This window comes from Ursus americanus, chromosome 18 (assembly GCF_024610735.1).
Source record: "Ursus americanus isolate L20-20 chromosome 18, mUrsAme1.1.p, whole genome shotgun sequence".
NCBI lineage: Eukaryota > Metazoa > Chordata > Mammalia > Carnivora > Ursidae > Ursus > Ursus americanus.
Genome location: NC_142144.1, coordinates 10,054,794 through 10,072,129, shown reverse-complemented (window position 1 = coordinate 10,072,129; position 17,336 = coordinate 10,054,794). Strand labels below are relative to the sequence as shown.

Here is a 17,336-nt window from a genome sequence, read left to right as displayed (position 1 = left end):
CCAAAGACTTAATTGCCTAATTTATATCCAAGTTACTCATCTATTCTGATCAATTTCATATATTCTGGATTGTTTTAAGTTTTGATTCTGAAACAGCATCCCAATATTCTTCAGGTTGACTCCATAAAAACCAAAAAAAGGACAGAAAACAAAATTATGACAAGGACTTGAACTTTCACAGTCACAAAAGTGCAATAATTTCTACAAAGACTTTCAGCCACAATGAAGCCCCTGACCAGATTCCTCTTTGACCTAAAGGCCCAGAAAAACTCAATGATTTGAAATAGAACATTAGGCTTGGTTATTCCATACATATTTAAATATATATGTGCCGTCGGCAAACTTGATAGTGAGGAATGCATTTAGTATATGAATTTGCTGATGATTTGTGGACTTCAAAGTATAATTTCAACAAATAAAATAGACTGGGGTATCTACAAGATTGCCAATTCAACAAAGAGACCAGGTTTCAAATTTGGAAGCCTCTCTGGAAAGCCTGGGATGGTTTGTGGGCTACGGGCCATCGTCTTGTAGAAAATAAAGAGAATTCAAGCCCTGCTCACGACAGGGAGCATTCCTTTATTGTACCTTCACTATCAGAACGACCTGTGGGGAAAACACCAGTGGCTGACAGGTAAATCAGAAGCACGCTATTGGCAGGCAGCTCCTGAAATTAAAGAAAATCACATATACAAAACAACAAACAGTTTTATGTAAAGTTCCTGACATTTTCAAGTTGTAGGGACTACAAGAACCTAATTCCATGTATTATTATTATTGTCTTCTCCAAGAGAACAACCACTCTTGCAGGTTCCAACTCCTAACTGTTTACACAACAAAGACTCATTATGAATCCATAATCTATTACTATTGCCCGAAGTTTTTAATTCATTCTCTGCTTCAAAAACCTCCTCATTAGAGAATGTTCTCTGCAAACCTTGAAATGGAGAAGTAAGGATCCTGACTATAGGTCTACAAGGCAAACTCCTTCCCAGAGCTGCCTGAACATACAACATGCCTGAAGTAGTTTAGTAATAAAAACCTGGAGAACGAAGAATGATGATTAATCAATGTTCTCGTTAATTAATGGTAAGGAACAGTTATAACATCATAAGCAATTTCCATTCCAATGTATCTGTGATCAGATATTCTGCAGTTTTCAGTTTCATATTTTATCTGAATTCTTGACTCAAAGATTCAAAGAAAAGAGTAACTCTCAGATTCTATTTAGGGCACACTTTCCCCACACAGTAAAGAGTATTGGATCATATATACCTTAAAAGACGCTGCTAAGAATGTGTAGAGTTGACTGAAGGTTGGTTTGTAGAGCAGGTACTTGTGGGGGTTTTCTCGTCTGGTAGGCTTATCCGCTGACTCCTGTATTTACACAGAGAAAACAAGACACATACAAGCTGTACTGGACAGATGAATTATCAATACCTATTTTTACAATCCTCTTCATCGAATAGCTTTTTTTTACTCCATGTTACTATTATTGTGCTTATGTCTCCTGTGTCTCGTCAAGAGAATTCTTCATTCACATGCATAGCATTTGTTGGATAAGAGCATTCCATGGGGAGCAGGGGCAGCAGCAGTGTTACCAAAATTGCAAATGTAGAGAGAAGATCACCTGCATTCCTGGTTTATTCATCTGGGAAGCTAAATTCATTGGCTCCCTTTCCAGGGCTTGTAACATCCGGAACATGTCCACAGTTAGTTCACTAAACTTAACCTGCAAGGAAAGCAAACCTGACCATTAATGGAGTACACAGACCTAGAAGTCTCTGACCATAATATTTTTTTTTAACACTTTTTTTTTTTTTAAGATTTTATTTATTTGACAGAGATAGAGACAGCCAGCGAGAGAGGGAACACAAGCAAGGGGAGTGGGAGAGGAAGAAGCAGGCTCATAGCAGAGGAGCCTGATGTGGGGCTCGATCCCATAACGCCGGGATCACGCCCTGAGCCGAAGGCAGACGCTTAACCGCTGTGCCACCCAGGCGTCCCTCTGACCATAATATTATCCCTGACATTCATGTATGCTTAATGACATTGGGTAATTTCATTCCCCAGTGTTTTATTATAAAACCTTTCCAAAGACAGAAAATTAAAAGAATTGTACAGTAATACCCAATGCTCCTCATCCAGATCCTATATCATTAACATTTTCTCTATTTGCATTGTCATAGATCTCTCCATCTATTTATATTTCTGTCAATCCATCAACTTCCTCAGGTATTTTAAAAAACATGAAAAGTAGTCATCTAAACAAAAAGACCTATATTTAGGTCCTTCAAAACATGCTAACTTTTGGCAAAACAGCCAGCTAGAATATGGCTATGGCCCATATTTCACAACCTCTTCAATACACTTTGACTCTATACGATGTTTAAGACTGCATCCTTTTCCGTTTTGAATAATACTTCTATAGAACTTCGGGGAGGCCATGTGTTGTTTTAAAGAGTACATGTAAGTGTACTCTTTAATCCTTACCACCTATTTCACCCATCCTCCCACCCATCTCTCCTCTGGTAACCATCAGTGTGTTCTCTACAGTTAAGAGTCTGTTTCTTGGTTTGTCTCCCCCTCTCTCTCTTTTTTCCCTATGCCCATTTGTTGTGTTTCTTAAATTCTACATATAAGTAAAATCATATAATATTTGTCCTTCTCTGACTTACTTCGCTTAGCATTATACTCTCTAGCTCTATCCATGTTGCTGCAAATGGCAAGATTTCATTTTTTATGGTTGAATAATATTTCATTGCACACACACACACACACACACACACACACACACACACACCCTCTTCTTTATCCATTCATCTATCAATGCACACTTGGGCTACTTCTACAGTTTGGCTAGAAATAATGCTACAATAAACATAGGGGTGCATATGTATCCCTTTGAATATGTGTTTTTGTATTTTTGAGGTAAATACCCAGTAGTGCAATTATTAGATCATTGGGTAGGTCTATATTTTTAACTTTTTGAGGAACCTCTATACCGTTTCCACAGTGGCTGCACCAGTTTGCATTCCCACAAACAATGCAAGAGGGTTCCTTTTTCTCCAAATCCTCGCCAACATTTGTTGTTTCTTGTGTTTTTGATTTTAGCCATTCTGACTGATGTGAAAGGATATCTCATTTTGGTTTTGATTTGCACTTCCCTGATGATGAGTGATGCTGAGCATCTTTTCATGTGTCTGTTGGCCATCTGTATATCTCCCTTGGAGTCATGTCTGTTAATGTCTTCTGCCCATAAGCAAGCAATTTTTTAATTTAAATTAAATTTGCAAATTAATAGCTTTAAAAGCCAAAATTGAAGAAGTACTAGAATAAGTTAACAATAACAAAAATGAAAGGTGTGAGGAAAGGATCCAAAATTAAAACTTGCATAAATAATGAATATAGAAAAATGTATTCACTGGACACTTTTCTGATATCCCATAATTTCCAGTAAATTTACATTTCTAGTACATCTTTATCATCATGAAACTATTCTGTCACGAAAAAATATTTGACATTTGCTGTGCTAAATATACTTAAAACTAATTCTTCCTCCCTTTTTGCCTGACTGTAAAAGTAATAGACGGATTTAGAAATTTATAAAGAAGAAAACAGAGGCGCCTGGGAGTTTCAGTTGGTTAACGTCTGACTCTTGGTTTCAGCTCAGGTTGTGATGTCGGGGTCATGGGATCAAGACCTGAGTGGGGCTCTGCCCTCAGTGAGGAGTTTGCTGGAGATTCTCTCTCTCCTCTCCCTCTGCCACTCTTCCTGCTTGCTCACACATACTCTCTCTCAAAATAAATAAATCTTGAAAAAAATTTAAATAAAGCTTTAAAAAAGAAGAAGAAAATAAATCACTCTGCTACCCAGAGATAAATAAACCTTTTATGATATTGGTAAATTTCTTCCTAGTCTTTTTGCCTGTACATATACGCATATAGACATTTTAACATATATGAAATAATTCAGTTTACACAGCTCTATGCCAAGTTTATCTTCACTTTCCATACCATGAGTATATCTTCCTCTGCGATTAAAAATTCTTTCTAAACCTGTAAATGTCTGTAACACAGTCCATATGGATATGGCATAATTGAATTAACCATTTCCTCACAAATGGATTCAGGATATTTATAAGGAAATACTCATTCTGTAATAATAACCTGTAATTCTGTAATAATAAGAAAGCATTATTTTTCAAAGTGAATTTTAAGTATAATTCTGTCACAATTCTTTACCTGGTTATTACAGTTACCAATAATGAGTGCATCAGCCAGAGACAATTGTCCCACAATCATGCCCTGTTCCAGCAATGGGGCTCCTGTTTCAGCAAGGCGATTAGATGTGATAACAATGGTATTATCATCATTCAATACCATCACGGGGTCCGCCTAGAGAAGAAAGTAGTAAGTAGTTGATGGCCAAGACAAAATGTCAATAAAATAAATTATTCCCACTTCTTGACATTTACACACAATACAAATGTATACCACACATGCATTCACTCTCCATAATTATGACAGCTTTCGTGTCAAACGCTGACCTCAATGAAAGCTGCTACTTCTTGAAGCACCAGGTTCCATTCCACTTGGTCTTCTGTATTAAAGCGGTGAGTGTAATCTTCAATTTCATCTGACAATTCCTAATTTTAAAATATCACAAAGAAAAATGGTTATAGGAAAACAACATATAAAAAGATTGCTGTATTGTACCATATTCTTGACAGAAACTGATACAGTTAAGAAGCTTGATTATTATCAAAACATAGTCCCCATTATACCCAAAAACAAAGAAGAAAACCTTTATTTTGCTTTAAAATAAAAGACTCCAGAATAATACACATCAATAAAATCTTCATAGAGATCCAGAGTCACTCATACCTAATCAATGCTACATCAGCACTTAATCTATTAATAGAAGTCACTTAAAAGTAAAACCTCAATTTTTTAAGACTTAAAAAAAATGAAGACTGTCTAGATGATTTTCTTTGGATTTATATCATAGTATGTTTTGGGAAGAGTCTTATTAGTAACTAGAGATCGAAGAAGACAGAGGAGGACTTGTCAAAACTAGCCTATTCTGGGGGCGCCTGAGTGGCTCAGCTGGTTAAGCATCTGCCTTCGACTCATGATCTTCCGGTCCTGGGATCGAGCCCCGCAAGGGGGGTTGGTGTCGCTGCTCAGCATGGAGTCTGCTTGTCCCTATCCCTCTGCTTGCACTCTCTCAAATAAATAGATAAATAATCTAAAAAAAAAAAAAAACCCACCATATACACAAAACCACAAAAAACTAGCATGTTCCACTTGAGTACCAAAAATTAGGGAGCACGCCACTGAAACGACTGACTGACTACAGAGTGCAACCAGAACGGGGTGCACAGTAACTACAGATAGTGAGTGAGTCCCAAGTGCGGTTAACTCCCAATTATTGAAGCTAATGAAGGACGGTGAAGCAGACATAGTGAAAGGATGGAAAGACCAAAACTCATTCTCAATACCTTTGTAAAACATTATATGCTTATTCTTGACCTAACCTTTCAATTGTTTTCTCTTAAACCAAATATTTTAACTTTTGTTTGCATTTCCCAACCACCCATTGGTGGGTGGTGGAATATAAAACATGCTAAGACACAAGGAATTAAGAGACTTGTCCCTGGCTAGCATGTATCTGAAATACGGAGAGAGCAGGAAAATCCTTTTAGCATTACCCTTGTCCAAAGTTACTATACTTTGAATGCTGTAATGATTTACATATATTAAAATTATTTTTTACCCTGAATCTATTTTTAAAAAACAAAATTACCCATACACAATTACAGGTTAGGATTTTAATAATTTTAAAGCATACTTACCTTCACCAAATCCTTCACAACATCCATTTTGTTGAGCAGAAGACAAACTACGATAAATCTTGCGTAGTATCGTAGCTTCTTAACGACCAACTCAGGTCTACGGCAGACAAATGGGAAGTTACTCATTAGACCAAAAAAGAAAACATGCTCTTTGATTTTTCCAACTCTCTGGCAGCTTTTAAACTCTTTTAGATCCTATTTTGCACAGTTACAACTATTTCTGCATATAAACTGCGGTCACGTTTAAACACATTTCTTACAGATTCATTATGTTCATTCATATATTCATTCATTGACCAAATACCCATTGAGAACTTAGCTGGATCAGGCACCCGGCTAAGTGCCAGAAGAATGGTTAAAACAAACAACTAGAGACACTGCCCCTTCTTCACGGGTCTCAGAGACCGGAAACTACCTAAAAGGTAACGGAGACAGATAAACACTTAAAACACAGCAGAATAAATACAGCAACAGGAGAAATAAAGGATGCTATCTGAGCCCACAGAGAAGGCTTCCTAGCAAGAGTGATGTTTAAGGTAAGACGATAAAGAGAAGACAACAGGCAGGAAAATATGAGGTGAAAAGAGTTCCTGGAAAACACTCCTTGTTTTGAAATCTTGTTTTCTGATATTAATATAATCAAACCAGTTTTCTTATGCTTACTGTTTTTATGCCATATCTTCTTCTATCCCTCTACTTTCAAGTACCTGCGTCTTTTCACGTTAACCCATGTTTTGTAGACACAACATTTAGTTAGCTTTTTTATCCAGACAATCTCTGCCTTACAGACTCAGGGGTTACCTTTTATCTGACTCTTACTTTGACTGGGTTTACATCTCCCATTGTACTGTTTGTTTTCTACTTGCCCCTCCTGCGTTTATGTTTTCTAGTGTTCCCTTCTTGCTTTCTTTTCGGTTAATCAAATATATTTTAGTGTTCTATTTTATATCCTCTGTCAGTTTCTTTTTTTTTTTCTTTTTTAGATTTTATTTACTTATTTGAGAGAGGAAGAGAGAACACAAGCAGGAGGAGCAGACAGAGAGGGAGAAAATATGTCACTTTTTGCTTTATTATAATATTACGTTATTGGGGATACACAAGTTTAGAATTTTTCTGTTTTTTTTTTTGAATTGTTCCTTGTACCATTAAGAAGTAAACCTCTATCCTTAATAACACTCTCTGCCTTAAGTATAGTGGCACTTCTTCCCCTTGGTATCTATTTTATTTTTTTCTGTGTACCCTGTATCTTTGGAGGATCTCTTATAAACACTGTATTATTGGATTTTCCTTTAAAAGGCATATTGATAATCTCTGACTTTTATTGGGAAGTTTAGATCACTTCCACTTACTATGATTACCAATGTACTTGTACTTATTTCTACTTTAGTTTTTTGTGCTAATTAAACTTTATTTTAGTGTGTATTCCTTTCCTACCTTTCACTGTAAAGATCATACACCATAATTTTATTTTTCACTTTCTTCCCCTTCTACCTGTTTTGAAGTTATACATTTTCTTTATGTTCTTTAAAAACATTTTTCTTAATATTTTAATAAGCAAACTTTACTTACTCTAAGCTTCTTCTGAACAAACAAAAAAGTGGATGTTATTGGTTTAATTCTTTACTTTCCTTTTTCACGTTATTGTTGTCCAGAATTTGGCCCCATTTTATCTCGATAACCTCAATTAGTCATTATTACAATGATTACTGTCTTATGAAGTCCATGATTTTTTAGGGAACAACGGGGTAACTTTTTTCTTATCAATCCTTCCATAGTATTTCTTTTATATCACCAAAACTAACCACCCTCCTACAAGGTTGTCCTAGCACTGGTCAGGGTTAATGACCTGAGGATTTCCCTTACTTTCTCGGCAGCTAAACTGTCCATTTAAAAGGATGGCTGAGGGGCACCTGGGTGGATCAGTTGGTTAAGCATCTGCCTTTGGTTCAGGTCATGATCCCAGGCTCCTGGGGCCCAGCCCCAATTGGGCTCCCTGCTCAGTGGGGAGCCTGCTTCTCTCTCTCCTCCCTGCTCATGCTCTCTCTATCTCTGTCTCTCTCTCTCAAATAAATAAATAAATAAATAAATAAAATCTTTTTTAAAAAAGGCAGTCGATCTGTTAATTCAGCATCTCAAGGTATTCTGGAGACAGTATTTTTGATTATCTAGCCTGCCACATTGTCAAAAGTGGAATTCAAAACGGGAGGAAAATTTGTGGAGGATGATGTCAATTCATAGTTGAAATATTAATAAGACTATTCCTTTAATTTTTTGATAAAAATAAAATAGGTTCTGGGGCGCCTGGGTGGCACAGTCGTTAAGCGTCTGCCTTCGGCTCAGGGCGTGATCCCGGCGTTCTGGGATCGAGTCCCACGTCAGGCTCCTCCACTAGGAGCCGGCTTCTTTCTCTCCCACTCCCCCTGCTTGTGTTCCCTCTCTCGCTGGCTGTCTCTCTCTGTCAAATAAATAAATAAAATCTTTTTAAAAAAATTAAAAAAAAATAAAACAGGTTCTATGAATCTATATCATATTACACAACTATGTAACGCAGATTACACGAACACATACTGAACCAGGGATTGGCAAATTTTTGCGTATGGCCAGAAAGTAAATGTTTTAGGCTTTTTAGGTACATATGGTGCTTGTAGTGTATCTATTTTCTTTTTTCATAGCACTTTAAAAATATAAAAAGGAGTCTTAGCTACCAGACAGTTCAAAAACAGCCGTGCCAACCCCTGCATTAAATAAACATACAGAAGTAGGTGGATGCATTCTACTGTGGAAACCACTGCGTTGAACTGCAGCAAAGGGCAGATAAATAAGTCAGTGCTACCCCCTCATACACACAAGAGGCTACCCCAGTCAGGCCTGAAAACCTGAACAGCCCACAGCCCCACTGTCTGACAACGTATCAAACTGCAGAAGAAAAATATTATTCCATGAACCACACTAGAAAGGTCCATGTCAAGTCTTCCCTATAAACACCATTACTAGGAAGTGCCAAGGTCCTCAAGGTTAGATTCACATTTCCCATGATCAAAAACTTCCATACTGTCAGCACTAAAGCTGACATCATGATTCTCCTGACGAAGTTCTTCTGGTAATTCAGAACCGTAGCTTTGTCCAGCCCGCCAGGCCCACTACTTCTAAGACACGGACTCTATTCACTTGCCACATGGCCCCAACCTCTGGGTACTCGGAAACTTCATCCTCTCCACATCGAACTCTGACCAGGTCTGGCCTCAGCCATTTGCCACAGTCGGGGTTTGTGGCTCCCAGGGCAAATGATCATGCAATAACGTCTCCCCTACTAAACAGGATGGGCCCATGGAATGAGACAAGTTCAGGGTGATGTATGTGTCACTTCTGGTGATCGCGGGAACGTGCCATTCCTTCTGGCTTTAACACAGTCCTTAGGTACTGAGAGTGCAAAGAGAACTTGCCCCTTTGAGCAGAGATTTTTCCTTTTAAAGCAACTGTGAAATTGCACGATACTCTCTTACTTAGCTTTAATCAACCAGCTGTTCATTTTGTTTTATTTTTTATTTAAATTCAATTTAGTTAACATATACTGTATTATTAATTTCAGGGGTAGAATTTAGTGATTCTTCAGTTGCATGTAATGCCCAGTGCTCCTTACATCAAGTGTCCTCCTTAATGCCCGTCACCCACATCCTCCCACCGACCTCCCCTCCAGCAACCCTCGGTTTATTACCTAGAGTTAAGAGTCTCTTACAGTCTGCCTCCTTCTCTGTTTTCATCTATTTTATTAATACAATGGACTATTACCCAGTCATCAAAAAGAATGAAATCTTGCCATTTGCAATGAGGTGGATGGAACTAGAGGGTATTACACTTCATTTTCTTTCTAAGGTACAATCATCCTTTCTAAGGTACAGGGGAAAAGGTCAAGGTTTTGCACACTGGATTGTCCTTTCATTCTAATTTAGTGGCCTAAGGCAAGAGATTTTGTCATACTGGTTACAAATAATCCTGCCTCTGTTCATGTGCCTCGCTCTAGGAGGCAGCACAGGAAAATCATTCATATGTGGTATTTGCTATTAGGATACAAAAGAATTTTAATAAAGGAAACTGTTGAGTTTTAAGCCAAAGGGCCCAAGGCCAATTTCCCTTTGAGCAAATTAGAAAATGTAGAAGAGTGAATTATACAAGGTATTTCATTATTGCTTAAAATGGTTCTTTCCTTATATGTATTTTCAGACTGAAAAAGGTATTAATTACATAGCCCTTTCGCATATTTTTAGAAATAAAATTTATCTCCCCAAGAATTCAGATAAATTGTACAATACGAATACAAAAATCGGGGGGGGGGGTTCCAGGGAAATATATCTGTAGTGAGAACAGGTGAAGCAAACCATAAGAAAATCTGAAGAAGACGTAACTGATGGAACTTCTGATGGAAGAATGAAGCACGGTGATGACTTTGCGGGGGAAAATGGAGAATCCAGCATCTCCATGCCTTGCTTGTATCAAGCAAACTCCTTTGGACAAGCCTGAACAAGGTCTGCTAGGGAATGAAGGGGATTTACAAGAGTGGGGCTTTCCAGAAAATTTTGCTGTTTAGCTGGGAAGGTTATGATAGCCAGCCACAAAGTGTTCTCTAGAAAAATACGTCAAAATCATGTTCTTGTCTACTGCTAAGAGAATATAATCTTTTCACTATATAACAACTGTGAGTTCTGTTGCTGGCAGTAGAGAGAACATTCAGATGTTCTATGCCTGAGCTTTGTCTTCCAACAATTCCTGGAATACTAGTAATAGAGATTCTCCAGCAGAACCCTGATTTCTTCAGCAATTCTGTCTTTACCTGGAATTAATAACATCACAGTCTACCTGTACCCCAAATACATCTGTAACTCCCATAAGAAGATAATCCTCTGTGAGGAAAAGAGAACGCTTGTACACCTTCTTCTTTTCTTTTTTCTTATCCCACCCAAACATCTACACCACACTGCCAAATATATAAGTGCTCAATAGATAACCGTTGGGAATGAATAAATTCGTTTTTCTTACAGTGGAGATCCACAACTGTAACATACCCAGTTTATACAAAACAATGTAAACAGCTTTAGCAGCCTTTTCTTTAGTCCCACCAACAGCTGTCAACAGGCTTTTGAATGTATATGAATTCAAATTATACAGGCTATCAGCTAAGCCTCACTTTGGAACAGTTTCTTTTCTATGAAACTTTGTGGGACTCCAATCTCTCATAAAGAAACAACCCCTCCTTTGTGCTCTGACTCCACGCAGTCTACACCTATAACATTTATTGCTTTTAGGTAACCTAAGTCTGTATGCTTAAGAAGGGCTACTCTTTTGTAAGGTGCTCAATAAAGCCCATTTAAATTAATAAAAGTTATAAACAAATGTGTGCTTCTTTCCATAATTTCCACACAGACTAAAAATTCTGAGTGTTTTACCTCTTTCCTAAATACATAGTAGGTGCATACCTGTCCTCTTTATTGACTTGAGAATAATATGATCTCTGTCTGATTGCAGAGTAGAAGGAGAAAGCTTCATTCAGATAGCTGGTCTCAGATGTGCGTAGGCTATGAGGAAAAAAAATCCTTAAATTTGACAGTGTCTTAGAATATTTCATGCTGAATACTTGTTTCATTCTTCCTCTATTCCTCTACACGAGGGGATGGGAAGGACTATCCTAAATTTGAATCAGCAAAGCTATAATCATAACACCCTTGCAATGGGTAAAAATAATGACAAGGTAAAAAAAGAAAAAAAAAAACAAAAAAAAACTCCCCACTGCTCCCAAGCCTTTTTTGATGGCAATCCAAAGTACACATTATTTTCATTCTTTGAAGGGATTCTCCAAACAGCATTCCACCCAGTTACATCTTTCCACCAGACCTTCCATGGCCTTCCCCAAATCCATACATAGTCACTTGTCTTTTGGCTCCTTTCTTCAGTTTTTTTCTCAGAGGACTCAGAAATGGACTAATCCATATTAGTCTTCAGAGGATGCAGATGAATCAGGTTCTCTGTTTAACATTTCTAGTTTTACAAGGGACTTCTTAAGAAAATATTCTACCTGCAAGAGTGATTTTAATGGGGGAATGTTGGATGGCGTGCCAAAAGACAGGAAGAGGAAGAAATTCCATATGGTCCAAGCTTTTTATGGTATACCTGATACTCTATGAGATCTAGATTCCTAAAAGGAATTCTCTTCTTTCCTTGACTCATCATTAAGGATCTCATCTCATCACTAAGATTTATCTGCTTCACGTAACCTTTTAGATATATCCTACAAATATGAGTTTTAAAGTATTCCCCCGAAAACCACTCATTCAAACATATAAGTTATGATATAATCACAATTTAAGTGAAGTCATTAAGAACTATAAATTCATTTAGTATTTCTGATTTATCTAAAAACAAGATCATCACCATTTAAATTATAAATGAGACTGCCCAAATGAACTGTTTGGAAGGTAAGCCTTTGAAGCAAATGATGTTACTTGTATTATGGAAGATCATTTCATAATACTGTTTTGATCACTATGATCTGGGGTTCATTTGTGACTCCTTAGTTTTCCCTCCTACGAAGTAAGTATATTATGCATACTTCTGCATGCTGTGTTTAAATCAGGACAACGCTTTATTTTTTCCATATGCAATTCACTTACTAATAATGGTAGTATAGCTGCCCAATCTTAGAAGCAATTTCCCCTATTTGCCACCGCTTCAAGCCATACCGATTATCCAAGACTTGTCTGTTTTACATAGGAGATAAGAAAATAGAAATAAGAGACTATAAATTCCAAAAATAACCAAATCTGTAAATTTAATAGGATAAAATACCACCCAATTCAGCATGAAATTCTGAATTCATGAATTCAAATTCATGAATTTTTCATGAGATTTCAACATCATTCAATTAAATTCAAAAAGCATGTATTAAATGTCTATTTAAAGTAAGCTGAAATATGAAAAGAAACTTCTTTGAGCTATGCTCATGAAAATTAAAAGCAACACCCCCCCCAAACAGCTTTGACCAAATAAACAACACCTATTTTAGAATGAAACCACGAATCAGCCTACCTATGTTAGAGTTAATCTGAACCATTTCAGATATAATACTGTCTTTAAAGATCAGATGAGAAATTACATTTTAAAAAAGTAAGTAAACAGGAGAAAAAAATCAATTTATTTTCCTTTGCATCACGAAGATAAAATATATTAAAATGCACTAAGAGATAAAAAGCACTGACGTAGTAAAAGTCAAAACTGGGACTAGTATAAACTGGATCTTCACTCTCCTGTAACTATAAAATTCCTTTACCGATGCTGCTGTTGGAACTTCCAGAGTTTGGTGTAAACATCGAAAGTTCTTCCAAAATAGGACTGCCACTGCTTCTGCCCATATTGTGGCAAATCTCTGTAATAACAAACAAACAAGTATTAATTTTAAATCTCTTATGCTATTTGGAAATTAAGTCTTGTGATGGCATAAACTGGAGAGATGTAAAGTATCTGCATTCAGGCTGTCTTTTTTAAAAAGTTGTAATTTTTGGAGCAGAAATGGTTCTCTAAGAGTCCAGGACATGTTCTTTCCTATTCTTCTCCCCACCTCTGTTCATTCACAGTCTCTTTTGTAGATACCTGTCCCATGAGGTTTTTAGCACTCTCTTTCCTCTCCCCAGGCTATCTTATTCATAGTCACTTATATACTGATAACTTCCAAATGTTTATTATTTTCATATAAGAACTCAGCACTCTGAAAAACACTGCTGCTTTAGGAAATGTACCTAGAAGTGATGTGCAGGTGGTATTATTGTTCTCAATTATTCTATCCTCTCCCTACAGGTGAAACTATACATCTCGGTCCTTGGGTCTGGTGACTCACAGTTCACCCCAGAGAGACAAATTCTTCCCTGTCTTACAAAGGCCTGGCCTTGAGACTTGCTCTGGCCGATGAAATATAACTGCAAGTTACCCACGTCATGTCTGAGAAGATGACATAAGAGATACTACATAGTTCAGCATTTTCACTTCCCTCCAATCTAAGACCAAGATAGGGGCTGCTCCTTAACCCGGAACACAGAGTCAGACCCACTTAATGGAGCCTCAGAACTGCAAACAACTTATAGCTAACTTGGGAGCTAGAAATAAATCTCTATTGTAGTAAGGCACTAAAATGTTGGAGCTGTTACAGCAGCCTTATTGAGGAAAAGCCAGTACAGAAATGGATACCAGGAACAGGCTATTGCCATAACAAATCCATAACATATGTAACACTGGCATTGGAATTGAGCAGCACGAAACTGTTACTGAAGGCTGGAAAAATGATGACACATGCAATACAGAGGCAAAACAGCATCTGTCTGCAATCACTTGGAGAGCAGTTAAGGTGACCAGTGAACCTATGGATTTATACAAAGACCCCGGGGAAAATACGCTACTGGCCCTGGATTGTATTAGGTGCACTTAACAAAACACGAGAAAGAAATGAACTCAGAAAAGAACTAGCTGCAAGCAGGGATGAAAAGGAAACGAGATAACCCACAAGTTCCAGAACTTTCAGGATGGAGAGACAGAACAATGTCTAATGTGTAAGTGTAAAAGATACAATGGAGAAATCCTGGCTGTAAACGCCACTAACAATGGAGTCTCATCCTCAGGGCAAAACCTTTCTTAGAGCCTGTGAATAAATCTATGGAAGTGGCCCCAAGTATATTTTTTCAGTGGAACAAGATAGATCAGGGGAAAGAATCTAAGGATCTAATTGTCTTGTAGGAGCCTCATAAGCTCAAGGTATCTGTAATAACGTCTAGAAGAGAAAGAGAGGCAAGTTTCAAAAAACTATGGCTATGGCTATTGGTTTGTGGAAACTTGAATCAAATAAAGTCAACCAAATCTTGTGAGAGTCATACTGCCAAATGGTGCTTGTTTGATAAAGGAACAATAATCACCCACTGATTACAGTGAGGGACACTTCTTACCCCAGTCTAGGACTTGTCTTCTCATGTTCATTGATTGGATTTGGGGTTTTTCTTTTTATGAATAGACCAAAATGTATCATCAGCTTAATCTTTATGGAAAGTGGTTTCTCTGTCTTTTTAAAGAAATGCATCTATACAATAATAGAATCTTTTAAAAGATTTAAAGTTTCACCTTCCAAATTTAACTCTTTAATATAACCAAAATTGAGCTTCAGATATGTGTTAACAAATTCTATCTGAATAATTTTTTTAAAAATCATTTGATTGGAGTGCCCGGTTAAGTGTACGACTCTTGGTTTCTGCTCAGGTCATGATCTCAGGGTCTTGAGATAGAGCCCCGCATCAGGCTCCACGCTCAGCACAGAGTCTGCTTGAGATTCTCTCTCTCTCCCTCTCACTCGGCCCCTCCCCTGCCTGTGTTTTTTCCCTCTTTTGCTCTCTCAAATAAATAAATCTTGAAAACAGTCATTTGACTTTTGAATAAGTTGACGGAACTAGAACTGCAGTCATCGATTTTCCCTTACGCTTGGGTCTCAGCATTTTGTTCTACTCTATTGGTTTTTCTAGTTCCTCATTAACATTCTGTTAATTACTATAGCTTTATAAAAAGTGTGGCATGTTTCTTCTTTTTAAGGAACACCTTGGCCATTCTTGGCTCCTTATACTTGCATATGAACATTAAAAGCAGCTTATTAAAGTTCTACCAAAAAAAAAAAAATCCTAATGGGTTTTAATGAGATCTGAATGAATCTAGACATCCATTTGGAGAATTGACATTTTAAAAATAATTTTTAGTGTCAACAGTATCTCTTTCCATTTATGTTGAAAATAGTCACTAAATAAATTTTATAATGCTTTGCATAAAGGTCTAATATTTCTTGGTTCACATTATTACAATGTCTCATATTTTTATTGCTTTTGTGAAAGGTATCTATTTTTTAAGTTATGTCTTAAATTTTTTTTTTTATGCTGGAAGGTTTCAAACATATACAAAAGTAGAAAATAGTACAATGAATCCCATTGTACCTGAGCATTTCATAGATTATAAACTTAGGGCCAATCCCCTCTACTTGGGGTTGCCAGATAAAGTGGTTTTGTTTGGGGGCTCTTTATTATTTTTCATTAATCTACCTATCTATGCTAATAGGACTTCATCTAAATCAATACCCCTTTAATCACCACTAACACTATTTTCAATTAAAAGAAGTGCAGGCCGTATTTCAGAATGACCCTTATAACCCAAAAGTCTACTAAAAGACCTAAAATAGAGAAAACACTTAAATGTTTCATGGTAAAAGGAGACACTTTTTTTTTCCTTTTTTTTTTTTTAGCGAGAGAGAACGTGCACACTCGTGAGATGACGGGGTGGGGTGGGGGGAGAGGCAGAAGGAGAGGGAGAGAGAGAGACTCTTAAGCAGGCTTCACACACAGCACAGAACCCAATGCAGGGCTTGATCTCACAACTCTGAGATCATGACCTGACCCAAAATCAAGAGTTGGATGCTTAACTGATGAGCCACCCAGGCACCCCAAAAAGAGAGACTTTTAAATATAAATTCTCTCATTTAACCTAAGTTTAACTTTCAAGCATAAAAGAAATCCTTTATTTATCTTACATAACTAAGTAAGCTGAATATTCTTGGTAAACTATACTAACATAATGAAATTTGAGGTCATATTTTGTTGTTTAGTTGTTTGGGGGTTTGGGGGGAAGGATGTATATCTTTCCAGATTTTATATATACACAGTATTTGTGTATACAGGCACAGTATTTGTCTTGTTTTGCAATGTAAACTTTTTTCACTTATTATATATTAACATTTTTTCATGTTTAATATAAACATATGTAGCACAGTGTATAATACACATACATATTTGAGATTGGCAGAAAGAGACTCCCCCCCACACTCACACACAAACCTGCTATATATTTTTTAATTTACTTAACAAAGGATACACAATTTCATGGAAATAAGATAGCTACAGAGCAGAAACAAATGCAGCTTATGTTTCTATAGCTTTTCTCTTGCCCTAGCGGGGTATCTTGCTACTGGTGACACCTGCAGTTAGGCAAGGTATATTTTGAAGACATGGGATACAAGGAGAAAACCTGGTCACTACATATAATTCTATCAAGTGCTAAGTATTCTGAAGGCCAGAGAATGTGATGTGAAATATGATCTCTACAATCAAGGAGCTCATTAGTTAGTTAGAGGGAAAAGACGAACACATATACAGAAAAAGAGAAAAAATAGCACATAAGTATTAAATTATATGGGACTGAGTAAAAGTAATAGAAGAGTGACGAAAGGAGATACACTGGAGGGCTTGAGTGGTCAGGGAAAGCTGCTTGAAGAAAGAGATCTGGATAGGCAAAAGAGAAAGAAGTGATCATCAGAGAGAGAGAGAGAAATAAGACAATATGCAAGAGAAACAAAGGCAATTATCTGCTAATAAAACAGTAGCACAAGTCTTAGCCAGACCTCGGTCATGCAACTGTG

At 37.0% G+C, this 17,336-nt stretch overlaps 1 protein-coding gene across 1 annotated transcript in view; it reads right to left on the bottom strand.

Annotated features, from left to right (window-relative positions):
* SCAI (suppressor of cancer cell invasion) overlaps positions 1 to 17,336 on the bottom strand; it is a 128,530-nt gene that overhangs the window by 32,890 nt on the left and 78,304 nt on the right. The window contains 9 exon segments of the mRNA XM_045790955.2: positions 589 to 667; positions 1,276 to 1,377; positions 1,631 to 1,732; positions 4,245 to 4,397; positions 4,550 to 4,648; positions 5,858 to 5,954; positions 11,329 to 11,427; positions 12,520 to 12,606; positions 13,176 to 13,271. Coding sequence (XP_045646911.2) covers positions 589 to 667; positions 1,276 to 1,377; positions 1,631 to 1,732; positions 4,245 to 4,397; positions 4,550 to 4,648; positions 5,858 to 5,954; positions 11,329 to 11,427; positions 12,520 to 12,606; positions 13,176 to 13,271 — 914 coding nt within the window.